General features: G+C 38.9%; 1 protein-coding gene across 1 annotated transcript in view; it reads left to right on the top strand.

The window, feature by feature from the left end:
- The window catches only part of LOC133538635 (calcium uniporter protein, mitochondrial-like), a 28,773-nt gene that overhangs the window by 14,078 nt on the left and 1,276 nt on the right, over window positions 1-13,419 (top strand). Inside the window, exons 2-7 of the mRNA XM_061880303.1 lie at window positions 2,965-3,028; window positions 3,093-3,260; window positions 8,181-8,288; window positions 12,778-12,938; window positions 12,998-13,201; window positions 13,277-13,393. Coding sequence (XP_061736287.1) covers window positions 2,965-3,028; window positions 3,093-3,260; window positions 8,181-8,288; window positions 12,778-12,938; window positions 12,998-13,201; window positions 13,277-13,393 — 822 coding nt within the window. The remainder of the gene's footprint in view (window positions 1-2,964; window positions 3,029-3,092; window positions 3,261-8,180; window positions 8,289-12,777; window positions 12,939-12,997; window positions 13,202-13,276; window positions 13,394-13,419) is intronic.

The following is a 13,419-nucleotide window of genomic DNA, read 5'->3' as shown; positions in this document are numbered from 1 at the left end:
GAAGTCAAAGTAGAAAGATGGAGGTGGGAAGCTTTTAGCCTTTAGCCACACAAACACAGCCGGTGTTTCCTTGTTTAAAATTCCTGAATTTGAAGCTTTACTATGGATCAGAGCGGTCAAGCGAACATGGATCCCGACCACGTGTCAACCGGCAGGTTTCGGTGAGAAAATTGTGGTAATAAGTCAGCTCTTACCCTAGTAATGAGCAGAGCTCACGTCCTCCTGCAGCCGCGGACTATTAGCTCCTCCCACCGGAGACACTGGCGGTCACCACACCCCTCCAACTTTCAGGTACTATATAATCTCAATAAAACACTAGTAACACAATAGGCAGATAAGGGATCTTACAGAATTATCCTAGTAAATGTGTCTAATAACCTCTGAATCGTTCTCACTGCCCTCACCTTTTTTTTCTTCTTCACTCTGTATCCTCATCCACGAATATTTCAACCTCGCTCAAATTAGTGGGGAAATTGTCACTTTCTCGGTCCGCATCGCTTTAGCTGCTGGTGGCTATGATTGTAAACATTGTGAGGATGTGAGGAGCCCTACAACCCGTGACATCACGCGCACATCGTCTGCTACTTCCGGTACAGGCAAGGCTTTTTTATTAGCGACCAAAGGTTGCGAACTTTATCGTGGATGTTCTCTACTAAATCCTTTCTGCAAAAATATGGCAATATCGCGAAATGATTAAGTATGACACATAGAGTGGACCTGCTATCCCCGTTTGAATAAGAAAATCTCATTTCAGTCGGCCTTTAAGTGAGGGGACCTCAAATATTGTTTCAGTCTGACCTCCCCGATCTTTTGTGGCCACTTGGGAGCAGTATTAACAAATGAATGAGCACAGCTATTACTGCAAGCCTAATAGTGTGAAAGTGGAGGAAAATAATGCATGTAGCAGTTGTCTGTTCCAGGGTCAAACTGCACACAAAACTAATTTAATATGAAGATCACATACATAGCAACATGCAGAGTCTGGTGAACCTCATTCCACTTCTAACATCTCCTGTTGTGTCACTTTCCCCTGGGTTGCCTCTATGCAGCTTTTAATAACATATTGATTGAACGGGCTCCTAAGCAAGAGGACAAAACGGACAAGGGGGCAGAAAAAAGGGGGGATTGTGCTGTCACATCCTCAGGCGTTTAGTGTGGAATGATGCATTCAAGCGAGACTCCCACAATAAAATAGAAGTCCCTAACCCGGGGTTAAAAGAAAAGTGTGCAGCCGGTTTGTGCCCAAGAGATGTTGGCAGCAAAATCTTTAAGTGTCAGGGACTAATTAGATTTATTGGATCGTAGTTGCCAGTGAATTCCTTTGTTTTGCTCATGACTGTGCAGAAAATGTATTCATTTGCTGGCATTTTTTACTCACAAAGATAACACGCAGGCTAATATGAATCATAACAGTCATCTGAGTTGACCGACTACACTTAGAGAATGAACTACTGCTTCAAAGCCGGCATTTGTCCTCCTGTTGATGTTGTATGAACGACACTGACTGAGTGGGACATGGCGATGATGCACCTTTCCATGCAGTAGCAGGAGGGTCTTTACCACAGAGATCTCGTGAAATTGCAACATCGACATTTATCCCCTTTTGCCTTTTATACAGAACCCAGCGTGTTTAATATGGCTGCTACTTGGTCTTCCAAAACACCGTTGTAGCGATGCTGGCGTTTCAGGTGGCCTATAAGGTTCGATGTGTTGAAGTGTGATGTTTTTCCCTGCTCGTGGAATGTATGCCGAACATTTGGTGCAAATAGCAGGCAAAATTTGCTCACTCTAACCCTGGTCTGGAGTTATGTACTTAACAAAATAAGGTTAAATAACTAAAAAAACATGTTATATTCTAGTTTCTTCAAAAGAGCCACCCCTTACTATGATTACTGCTTTGCACACACTTGGCATTCTCTCCATGAGCTTCAAGGCATGCACACCTCCATCCATCCATCCATTTTCTACTGCTTGTCCCTTTTGGGGTCGCCGGGGGTGCTGGAGCCTATTTCAGCTGCATTCGCGGTGTACACCCTGGACAAGTCACCACCTCATCACAGGGCCAACACAGATAGACAGACAACATTCACACACTAGGGACCATTTAGTGTTGCCAATCAACTCATCCCCAGGTGCATGTCTTTGGAGGTGGGAACCCACGCAGTCACGGGGAGAACATGCAAACTCCACCCAGAAAGATCCCGAGCCTGGGATTGAACCCAGGAATACTCAGGACCTTCGTATTGTGAGGCACATGCACTAACCCCTGTGCCACCTGAAGTAAAAACCATTTCAGGTGACTACCTTTTGCAGCTCACGGAGAGAATGCCAAGAGTGTGCAAAGTAGGGATCAGAGCAAAGTGTGGCTATTTTGAAGAAACTAGAATATAAAACATGATTTCAGTTATTTCACCTTTTTGTGTTAAGTACTTAACTCCACATGTGTTCATTCATAGTTTTGATGCCTTCAGTGACAATCTACAATGTAAATAGTCATGAAAATAAAGAAAGTGCATTGAATGAGAAGGTGTCCTAACTTTTGGCCTGTACTGTATATCACGATACAGATTTTCGGCCATATGGCCCATCCCTAATCTCTGTGTAAAAGAGTCTTCTCAGTGGGTAGAAAGGTGTGCTGCTGTATAAAAAAAAAAGGCACAGATGAATAAATTCCAATTTTACGGTTATGGGTCTGATGCTGCAATTGTGGAGGACCTCTGAGTAAAAGCGGCGTCTGCTGACTAGAAAGTGGAGTTGTCCCCTTGGGGTGCAGTAAATGCTGCACCTTTAAACACAATTTGAGCGTTAGTCAGCAGAATGTGCACTAAAAGGTTGGATTGTACAGCATTAAATGCAGCGACTGTAAGAATGTTGTCTTTGCTTCCAGGATGCTTTGTTTACATTGCCGCTGAAACTATTAGTCCAAGGTGTGTCCTCATTTTATGGACTTTCTTGTCTTTCCAGGTTCCATCACCCCTGCTAGGAACTTATCCAGCTCTTTTCTGCAGCACAAGCCCGCCTCCTAGTGGTAATCTGACCTTACTGCACTCACATGACAATGAGACACTGACCTTCCTATTCTTATTTCCCAGACGTGTCCCTAAAGTACAAATATGGCCGTCTGGCCCTGGAGGTGCCGCTGACCTGCAGGCCGGAGACGTGCCTCTTCTTCCTGCAGCCCATGATCATGACCGTGGGCGACCTCATCGGCGAGCTGCAGAGGGAGGACCCCGGCGCCACCGTCTCCGTGCTGTCCAAAGGTAGCGCTGCATTCCTCGCACGTCCTCAAACTGCTTCTGTGGGAGCGTGTCCAAAAAAGGGAGTTGTTGGCCATCACACAAATACTCGCCTCACTTCCATGCAAGTTTGCATTCGAAACAGGTTTTTTCCCGGACAGGAAATAACGTTGCAAGCTTTATCAACTTTCCAAGTAACATTTGAAGTAACACTGGAATTTGTCATGCAGGTTTAAAAAGAAGTTCACCGCTGTTAAACCGGAATTCTACAAACAATCCATGTCAATCAATCAATGTTTATTTATACAAAGATCACAAGTGTCTCAAAGGGCTGCACAATCCACAAGGACATCCTCGTTTCAGATCCCACATAATCAATGGCATAACTACCTTCCACTTTAACGGAGAACCTGTTCTAACCTTTCTTAGCTGCCGTACAAGAGTAAAAAGAAGCTAACCGCTGCCAAAAAACTAATTGTGTACTCAACCTTGATCATCACCGCTGTGCCTGGTAGGGAGGTCTTGTCACATGTTATTTTTTATTATTATTATTATTATTATTGTCATCTATCAGCTATTATGTGCTAAGCAGCCTAGTTATGGAGAGAAAAGCTATTTTGTGCAACCAAACAAAAATGAGTTTAAAGGCCTACTGAAATGAGATTTTCTTATTTAAACGGGGATAGCAGGTCCATTCTATGTGTCATACTTCATCATTTCGCGATATTGCCATATTTTTGCTGAAAGGATTTAGTAGAGAACATCAATGATAAAGTTCACAACTTTTGGTCGCTAATAAAAAAGCCTTGCCTGTACCGCAAATAGCGCGTGACGTCACGGGTTGTCGGGCTTCTCACATCTGAACATTGTTTACAATCATGGCCTCAAGCAGCAAGAGCTATTCGGACGGAGAAAGCAACGATTTCCCCATTAATTTGAGCGAGGATGAAAGATTTGTGGATGAGGAAAGCTAGAGTGAAGCACAAAAAAAAAAAAAAAAAAAGCGACGGCTCCAGGCTGCGGCAGTGTGAGCGTTTCAGATGTAATTAGACACATTTACTAGGATAATTCTGGAAAATCCCTCATCTGCTTATTGTGTTAATAGTATTCTAGTGAGATTCTAAAGTCTTACCTGAAAGTCGGATGGCTGCGGTGAACGCCAGTGTCTCTGAGAGAAGCCGAGGAGCCAAGATCACAGCTGCCTTTTTGACATCTACAGGAGGAGGTCCCATAAACCACTGAAGTCTCCGGTAAGAGCCGACTTAATATCATAATTTTCCCATCCAAAAACTTGCTGGTTGACGTAGAGAAACATGTTCGCTTGATCGCTCTGTGCTAAAGCCTCACAACAAACAAAGAAACACCGGCTGTGTTTCGGTTGCTAAAGGCAGCTGCAATCCACCGCTTTCCACCAACAGCATTCTTCTTTGACGTCTCCATTATTAATTGAACAAATTGCAAAAGATTCGGCAACACAGATGTCCAAATTACTGTGTAATTATGCGATGAAAAGAAACGACTTTTAGCCGTGTGTGTGGCTGCGCTAATATGTCCGCTCCAACCCGAGATGTCACAAACGTGTCATCATTCCGCGACAATTTCAACAAGAAACTCAGCGGGAAATTTAAAAAAATTGCAATTTAGTAAACTAAAGCGGCCGTATTGTCATGTGTTGCAATGTTAATATTTCATCATTGATATATAAACTATCAGACTGCGTGGTCGCTAGTAGTGGCTTTCAGTAGGACTTTAAGACCATAAATAATGGATTTAAAATTTAAACCAGTGATGTCCAAAATGTTTCAAATGAGGGCCGCACATGGAAAAAATAAAGCATACGGGGGCCATTTTGATATTTTTCATTTATAAACCATAACAAAATATATGGATTTATTTAAAAAAAAATTACCTTTAGGGTTGCCGGGGACCATAAAGGGTCTGATGTTAAAAACAAGTCAAATAATTTCTTTTTTTTTAATTATTTAATTTTTATAGTAAACATCTACAGCAGGGGTCACCAACGCGGGCACCAGGTCGCCCGTAAGGACCAGATGAGTCGCCCGATGGCCTGTTCTAAAAATAGCTCAAATAGCAGCACTTACCAGTGAGCTGCCTCTATTTTTTAAATTGTATTTATTTACTAGCAAGCTGGTCTCGCTTTGCTCGACATTTTAATTCTAAGAGAGACAAAACTCAAATAGAATTTGAAAATCCAAGAAAATATTTTAAAGACTTGGTCTTCACTTGTTTAAATAAATTCATTTATTTTTTTACTTTGCTTCTTATAACTTTCAGAAAGACAATTTTAGAGAAAAAATAACTATGTAAAGCGCTTTGAGTCACTAGAGAAAAGTGCTATATAAATATAATTCACTTCATACAACCTTAAAAATTATTTTAGGATTTTTAAACACATAAAGCTTTTTACCTTTTAAATTCCTTCCCCTTCTTTCCTGACAATTTAAATCAGGGTTCAAGTGAATTTATTTTTTTATTGTAAATAATAATAAATACATTTTAATTTAATTCTTCATTTTAGCTTCTGTTTTTTCGATGAAGAATATTTGTGAAATATTTCTTTAAACCTATTCTGATTAAAATTCAAAAGAATTATTCTGGCAAATCTAGAAAATCTGTAGCAACAAATTTAAACCTTATTTCAAAGTATTTTGAATTTCTTTTAAAATTTTTGTTCTGGAAAATCTAGAAGAAATAATGTTTTGTCTTTGTTAGAAATATAGCTTGGTCCAATTTGTTATATATTCTAACAAAGTGCAGATTGGATTTAAACCTCTGCGATAAGATGGCGACTTGTCCATGGTGTACCCCGCCTTCCGCCCGATTGTGGCTGAGTTAGGCACCAGCGCCCCCCGCCACCCCAAAGGGAATAAGCGTTAGAAAATGGATGGATGGATGGATTTTAAGCTATTTAAAACATGTCATCAAAATTCTAAAATTGATCTTAATCAGGAAAAATTACTATTGATGTTCCATAAATTCTTTTTTTGATTTTTTCAAAAAGATTTGAATTGGCTAGTTTTTCTCTTCATATTTTTCGGTTGAATTATGAATTTTAAACAGTCGAAATTGAAGATAAACTATGTTTCAAAATTAAATTTTTTTTTTTTTTTTCGTGTTTTCTCCTCTTTTAAATCGTTCAATTAGGTGTTTTTTCAGCATTTATTTTCTACGAAAAAACCTTCCGTAAAAGGAAAATATTCTACGATGGAATGACAGACAGAAATACCCATTTTTTATATATATACATTTATTTATTAAAGGTAAATTGAGCAAATTTCTGGCAATTTATTTAAGTGCTTATGAAGCTGGTTGGTAGCCCTTCACATTAATCAGTACCCAAGAAGTAGCTCTTGCTTTCAAAAAGGTTGGTGACCCCTGATCTACTGTATATCAACTTCAGGTTGATATAAAGTAAAAAAAAAAAAAAGACAACTTTGTTTTTTACAATAACACTGAAATATGCAGTATTTCCCCCACTGCCCAAAACATTCAGAAAGCAATGTTTGCTGTGAAGTAATTAGAGCCTTAAAAAGATCAATAATGCAGGACACCATTGATTTTAATTATTATTTTTTTAGCAATCACAGTGAAAATATAAATAAAATCCCTATAAATATATTTGGGATCAAAAAGGTCCCCCACTCATAAAGTGATACATTTTTATTATTAATTGTTTTTACTTTCAACACTTAAGTTACAAGATCAACTTCAGATATATCTGTCAATTTTACGTTAGAACTATTATTTTGTTGGTTTTATGCTCTTTTGTCAGAGAAAAGTTTATGTTTTTTTATGGCAACCACACAAAATGTTCAATATTAAAACATTTTAAAGTGAAATATTTGTAGCCTTTTTTTTTTTTTTTTAGCAATGGCAAGAAAAATAAAAATAAAGACGGACAAAAGAAGAAGAAAAAACAGCCCGCGTGGCAGCTCTGTGTCAACATTGCAACTTGTTCTAGTTAGATTTCACCTCATTCTATCCATCCATCCATTTTCTACCGCTTATTCCCTTTTTGGGGTCGCGGGGGGCGCTGGCGCCTATCTCAGCTACAATCGGGCGGAAGGCGGGGTACACCCTGGACAAGTTGCAACCTCATCGCAAGGCCAACACAGATAGACAGACAACATTCACACTCACATTCACACACTAGGGACCATTTAGTGTTGCCAATCAACCTATCCCCAGGTGCATGTCTTTGGAAGTGGGAGGGGCCTATCCCCAGGTGCATGTCTTTGGAGGTGGGAGGGGCCTATCCTCAGGTGCATGTCTTTGGAGGTGGGAGGGGCCTATCCTCAGGTGCATGTCTTTGGAGGTGGGAGGGGCCTATCCCCAGGTGCATGTCTTTGGAGGTGGGAGGAAGCCGGAGTACCCGGAGGGAACCCACACATTCCACTTTAAAAAAAAAAAAAAGTTTTAATTTTCGCCGTATCATTACAAGAATGTGTGGCGGGCCGGTAAAGGATTAGCTGCGGGCCGCACTTTGGAAACCCCTGATTTAAACAAACACAAAAAATGACAACCAAAATTCCGTGCGGCCCCTGAGCTAAAATGAGTTTGACTCCCCTGCTGTAGACGCTAACTGAGCCACATTTGATGACCTGGGACTTAGTGACTTTTCATAATTTCAGGGCGTCTTAAGGCAAAGCTTCCACTGTACTGTTGTGTCATTATTTTGTTGTTACTTTGAGTTAGTCATTGGATGACTTGTCTACTCACCATCTCCACCAAAAGGTTGCGAGCCGTACCTGATTGTGTAACCACATGCTTACTGAGTCCCTCTTTCTTGTTGTAACTTGCAACAACACGATACTGCGACACTATACTACCACCTACAGTACGCTATAACAATAATACACGTGTTGTTCAACCACTGAAAATGGTGTCTTTAGGATTCTTAATTGTGTTACTTCTTTGCAACAGCTGGTGAACGTGTGGCCTGGAACACGCTGATAGATAGCCTGCTGGTAGACAAGGACTTCCAGCTGCTCATCAACAACACGGTTTACAACGTGCGCTCTCCTGACAAAGGTATTCTACTATTCGCTTTTGCAACAGTCGTCAGATTACAAAGGAAGCAGTGGAACCAGTTTTACTTGTCGTGAAAATGCCTTTACACTCCACTGAATCGCTGCAATTTGCATGTTGGAACGCTCTCCATTCTTGACTCCTTTTTTCCAACTCTAAATCTGATGAAAACAAACATTGAACTCCTCAAAACGTGTATCGGCCCATCTCATTTTTGACCCGGTTCCTAAGCCGAAGATGACTTATTTGAAACAGCACTGAGTGTTTTTGCATTGAATTAAGAAATAGGTGACATACATTGGGTCAAAAAAGTATTTAGTCAGCCATCGATTGTGCAAGTTCTCCCACTTCAAATGATGTCAGAGGTCTGTCATTTTCCTCATAGGTACACTTCAACTGTGAGAGACAGAATGTGGAAAAAAAAATTACGGTGGAAAATAAGTATTTGGTCAAGCATTCAAAGCTCTCACTGATGGAAGGATGTTTTCGCTCAAAATCTCACGATACATGGCCCCATTCATTCTTTCCTTAACACGGATCAATCGTCCTGTCCCCTTAGCAGAAAAACAGCCCCAAAGCATGATGTTTCCACCCCCATGCTTCACAGTAGGTATGGTGTTCTTGGGATGCAACTCAGTATTCTTCTTCCTCCAAACACCACCAGTTGAGTTTATACCAAAATGGATACATGGATGATACAGCAGAGGATTGGGAGAATGTCATGTGGTCAGATGAAACCAAAATAGAACTTTTTGGTATAAACTCAACTGGTGGTGTTTGGAGGAAGAAGAATACTGAGTTGCATCCCAAGAACACCATACCTACTGTGAAGCATGGGGGTGGAAACATCATGCTTTGGGGCTGTTTTTCTGCTAAGGGGACAGGACGATTGATCCGTGTTAAGGAAAGAATGAATGGGGCCATGTATCCTGAGATTTGGAGCCAAAACCTCCTTCCATCAGTGAGAGCTTTGAATGGTTGACCAAATACTTATTTTCCACCATCATTTACAAATAAATTCTTTAAAATTCCTACAATGTGAATTCCTGGATTTTTTTTCCCATTCTGTCTCTCACAGTTGAAGTGTACCTATGATGAAAATGACAGACCTCTGTCATCATTTGAAGTGGGAGAATTTGCACAATCGCTGTATACTCACATGGTATTTATGCTAATAGCATGTTGACATTAAACACATTGCAGTGAATAAACCAATAGATTTTAAAAATAACATAACAAAATAGTTTAGGTGACAGGACTCCAAGTTGAAATATAATGGAATATACAGCAGGGTAGTCTTCAATTCATGTATCTAAAATTAAGGCTTTAAAAAGTATTATATTTATTAGAAATTCCTAAAATGGTCTTAAATTGTCGGGCCAGTTTTTTTTTTTTTTCAGGGCACGTCTTTGAGTAAAAGTGAGTGATTTCGGCTCACTCATTTTTTCTTTGTATCTCTCCAAGAGATACAAAGAAAAACTAAGAGGCAGAACTGGTGAATGAGAACAGCCAGCTGAAGCTCAACTGAGGCTCATTTGAGTGTGTGTTCAGTGTTTTGTTGTTGATGTTATAATACTGTTTTGCACTATTATTGACCAAATGTAATTTATTTTTACCCTCACCTCGGTTATTATGTTTTTACTGGTGTTGGTTTGTTCGTTTTGGATGTCAAAGTTTTTGGATCCCTCAAGATTTTTAATAAGCTGTTTGGCAGAGTGGTGATTATCAGTTTGTTTATTAATAAACATACAAAAAGTAAACTTGACTGATTGTCATTGAGGTTGTAGTACAGTGGGATCCCCAACCATCGCTTATATTTTATTATTTTTTTCAGTCTTAAATTTCATTCAAGGTGGCATTAAAAAGGTCTTAAAAAGTCTTCAATTTGACTTGCTGAAACCTTCAGATACTCTGAACAGAAACATGAATGAGTGGACTTACTTTTGGCGGGCAGACAATCGGAATGATGCAACTTCCTGTGGACCTTGTGACCTTTTCAGAGGGGGCAACATGTTAGGGTTACAGGATTGAGAGACATGACTAAAGTGTGAATTTAATAACATGATATTTATTAAGTAAACCAAGTATAGATGGGATAAGTAAGTAACAAAAATGCAATGTTAAAAAAAAGACATTATGAGGCTTTTATATAGTCATATATAATGGTAAATTAAAAAATTGTATGAATGCTATTTTTTCAGTTTTAGTTGAAATTATTATTGTCCTATAATTATTACAATTATATTATAATTGTAAATTATTGTCCTATAATTATTACAATTATATTATAATTGTAAATTGTATTAATTAAATAGCGGTTGCATTGTGACTCAAGTGCCAAAAAGAAAATAAATTACTGACACTTAAAAAAACAAAAACATTTTCAGTTTGCAGGCTCTGATCCAGTTCATGGAGCATAAGGTCAGACATTCGTAAAACACATGGAAAGTAAAGTTTTTTTTAAAAAATCCCGGCTTACATTGTGACTAGAGCGCCGAAAAGAAAGAAAGAAATGTGTTATAGTGGAGTGCAGTATTTGCCAGAAAATGACATCAGACATGACTAATAAACGGATGTGAAAGTGCCAGTTTGATTGTGGGACAAAGTGAATAATTATTTTGTGACACGAGTGCCGAAAAGAAAATGACTCTCCTGAAAGTTAAGTTCAAAAGTTGGGGATTGCTGGGGTTTTTTCAGGCTACTTTTTTTTTTTTTTTTGCTGGTCTCGCTTTGCTCAGCATTTTTAATTCTAAAAGAGACAAAACTCAAATAGAATTTGAAAATCCCAAAAATTTTTTAAAGACTTGGTCTTCTCTTGTTTAAATAAATTCATTTATTTTTTTACTTCGCTTCTTATAACTTTCAGAAAGACAATTTTAGATGAAAAATACAACCTTAAAAATGATTTTGGGATTTTTAATTACATATACTGATTAATTGCTTCCTCTTCTTTCCTGATAATTTAAATCAATGCCATCCATCCATCCATTTTCTACCGCTTATTCCCTTTCGGGGTCGCGGGGGGCGCTGGCGCCTATCTCAGCTACAATCGGGCGGAAGGCGGGGTACACCCTGGACAAGTCGCCACCTCATGTTCAAGTGAATTTATTTTTGTATTGTAAAGAATAATAAATACATTTAAATTCTTCATTTTGGCTTCTGTTTTTTTGACGAAGAATATTTGTCAAATATTTCTTCAAACTTATTATGATTAAAATTCCCAAAAATTATTCTGGCAAATCTAGAAAATCTGTAGAATCAAATTTAAATCTTATTTCAAAGTCTTTTGAATTCCTTTTAAAATTTTTGTTCTGGAAAATCTAGAAGCAATAATGATTTGTCTTTGTTAGAAATATAGCTTGGTCCAATTTGTTATATATTCTAACAAAGTGCAGATTGGATTTTAACCTATTTAAAACATGTCATCAAAATTCTAAAATAAATTTTAATCAGGAACAATGACTAATGATGTTCCATAAATTATTTTTGTAATTTTTTCAAAAAAAATTCGAATTAGCTAGTTTTTCTCTTCTTTTTTTCGGCTGAATTTTGAATTGTAAAGAGTCAAAATTGAAGATAAACTATGTTACAAAATTTAATCTTCATTTTTTCGTGTTTTCTCCTCTTTTAAACCGTTCAATTAAGTGTTTTTTTCATCATTTATTTGCTACAAAAAACCTTCCGCAGGAAAAAAAATGTACGATGGAATGACCCATTTTTTTCTATATATAGATTTATTTATTAAAGGTAAATTGAGCAAATTGGTTATTTCTGGCAATTTATTTAAGTGTGTATTAAACTGGTAGCCCTTCGCATTAATCAGTACCCACAAAGTAGCTCTTGGTTTCAAAAATGTTGGTGATCCCTAATGTAGGACGTTTAGAGACTACCATCTTCTAAATCTGGGGCAGGTGAATAATTCTATTGTGACTCGAGCGCCGAAAAGAAAACAGCTTTTCCTGAAAGTAAAGTTAAAAAGTCCTGGATTGCTGTTTTCTGGTTTGTTGGCTTGCTAGCCTGCTACTTTGTTAGTTTGTAAAGAATGATGTGAAAAGTTTTACTGCACCATTTTTCAATCTGGAATTATTCTATTGTGATTCGAGCGGCAAAAAGAAAAACTCTAAAACAAATACACTATTATTTGTTTCCCGGCTGGTTGATAGGCAAGTTATCTACTTCTTGGTTCATCAAGTATGATATCAGACATTAGTACAAAATAAACAAGACTGCATCATTAATTATTGCAGGGCAGGGGAAGGATTTAGATGTGACTCAAGCGCTGAAAAGATAATGAATTTGTAAAAAAAGTTATAGGTTTCTCCAAGGGATTGTGAGTTAGCAAGCTACTTGTCAGGTTGTGGGACAATTACGTCAAACAAGGACTTAACAAATGGGAGCGTACATTTAGAAAAAATGATGGATTCCATTGTGAGTTGAGTGTCGAAAAAAAACTGACTTGCTGAAACAAAAACACTTTTTGGCAATGTTGCAGTGAACAAGTCCAGCGAGCATGCCCTGCAGCTGGACGACATGAAGCACGTGGTGCAACTTCTGCACACGGCCCTCCACTTGCCTGAACACCACATGCTGAAAGAGCGCCAACTGCTGGAGAGACTGGACAGCCTCAAACAGGAGTTGTCCCCTTTGGAGGAGGTGCACCAGAGTCCAAGTATGCTGCATATTCTCTCTTAACTAACACGCTACTTTTGCAGTTGAAGGCTCAGCTGTCCCGAAAAGCCACATTGCAAACATCCCAGACCATTTGGGTGGGTTTGGCCCTGTTGTCGGTGCAAGGAGGGGCTCTGGCCTGGCTCACCTGGTGGGTGTACTCATGGGACGTCATGGAGCCCGTCACTTACTTCGTCACCTACGCCACCAGCATGGGAGCCTTCGCCTACTTCGTCCTCACCAAGCAGGCGAGAGAAATAACCTCCTCTTTATCTCGCTCTCCCTTTTGAATTTTCTGCTCAATCTTTTCACTTCTTTTCCAGGATTATGTTTATGCAGACGCTGAAGACAGACAATTCCTCCACTACTTCTACAAGGGGGCCGGCAACAAGAAGTTCAACGTGGGGAAGTACAACAAACTTAAAGACCAGCTGGCTCAGGTTTGTTTGTTGGGTCCTCGTTTGCG

Source organism: Nerophis ophidion, linkage group LG20, assembly GCF_033978795.1.
Source record: "Nerophis ophidion isolate RoL-2023_Sa linkage group LG20, RoL_Noph_v1.0, whole genome shotgun sequence".
Classification (NCBI taxonomy): Eukaryota; Metazoa; Chordata; class Actinopteri; order Syngnathiformes; family Syngnathidae; genus Nerophis; species Nerophis ophidion.
This window is presented reverse-complemented; position numbering and strand designations above follow the sequence as displayed.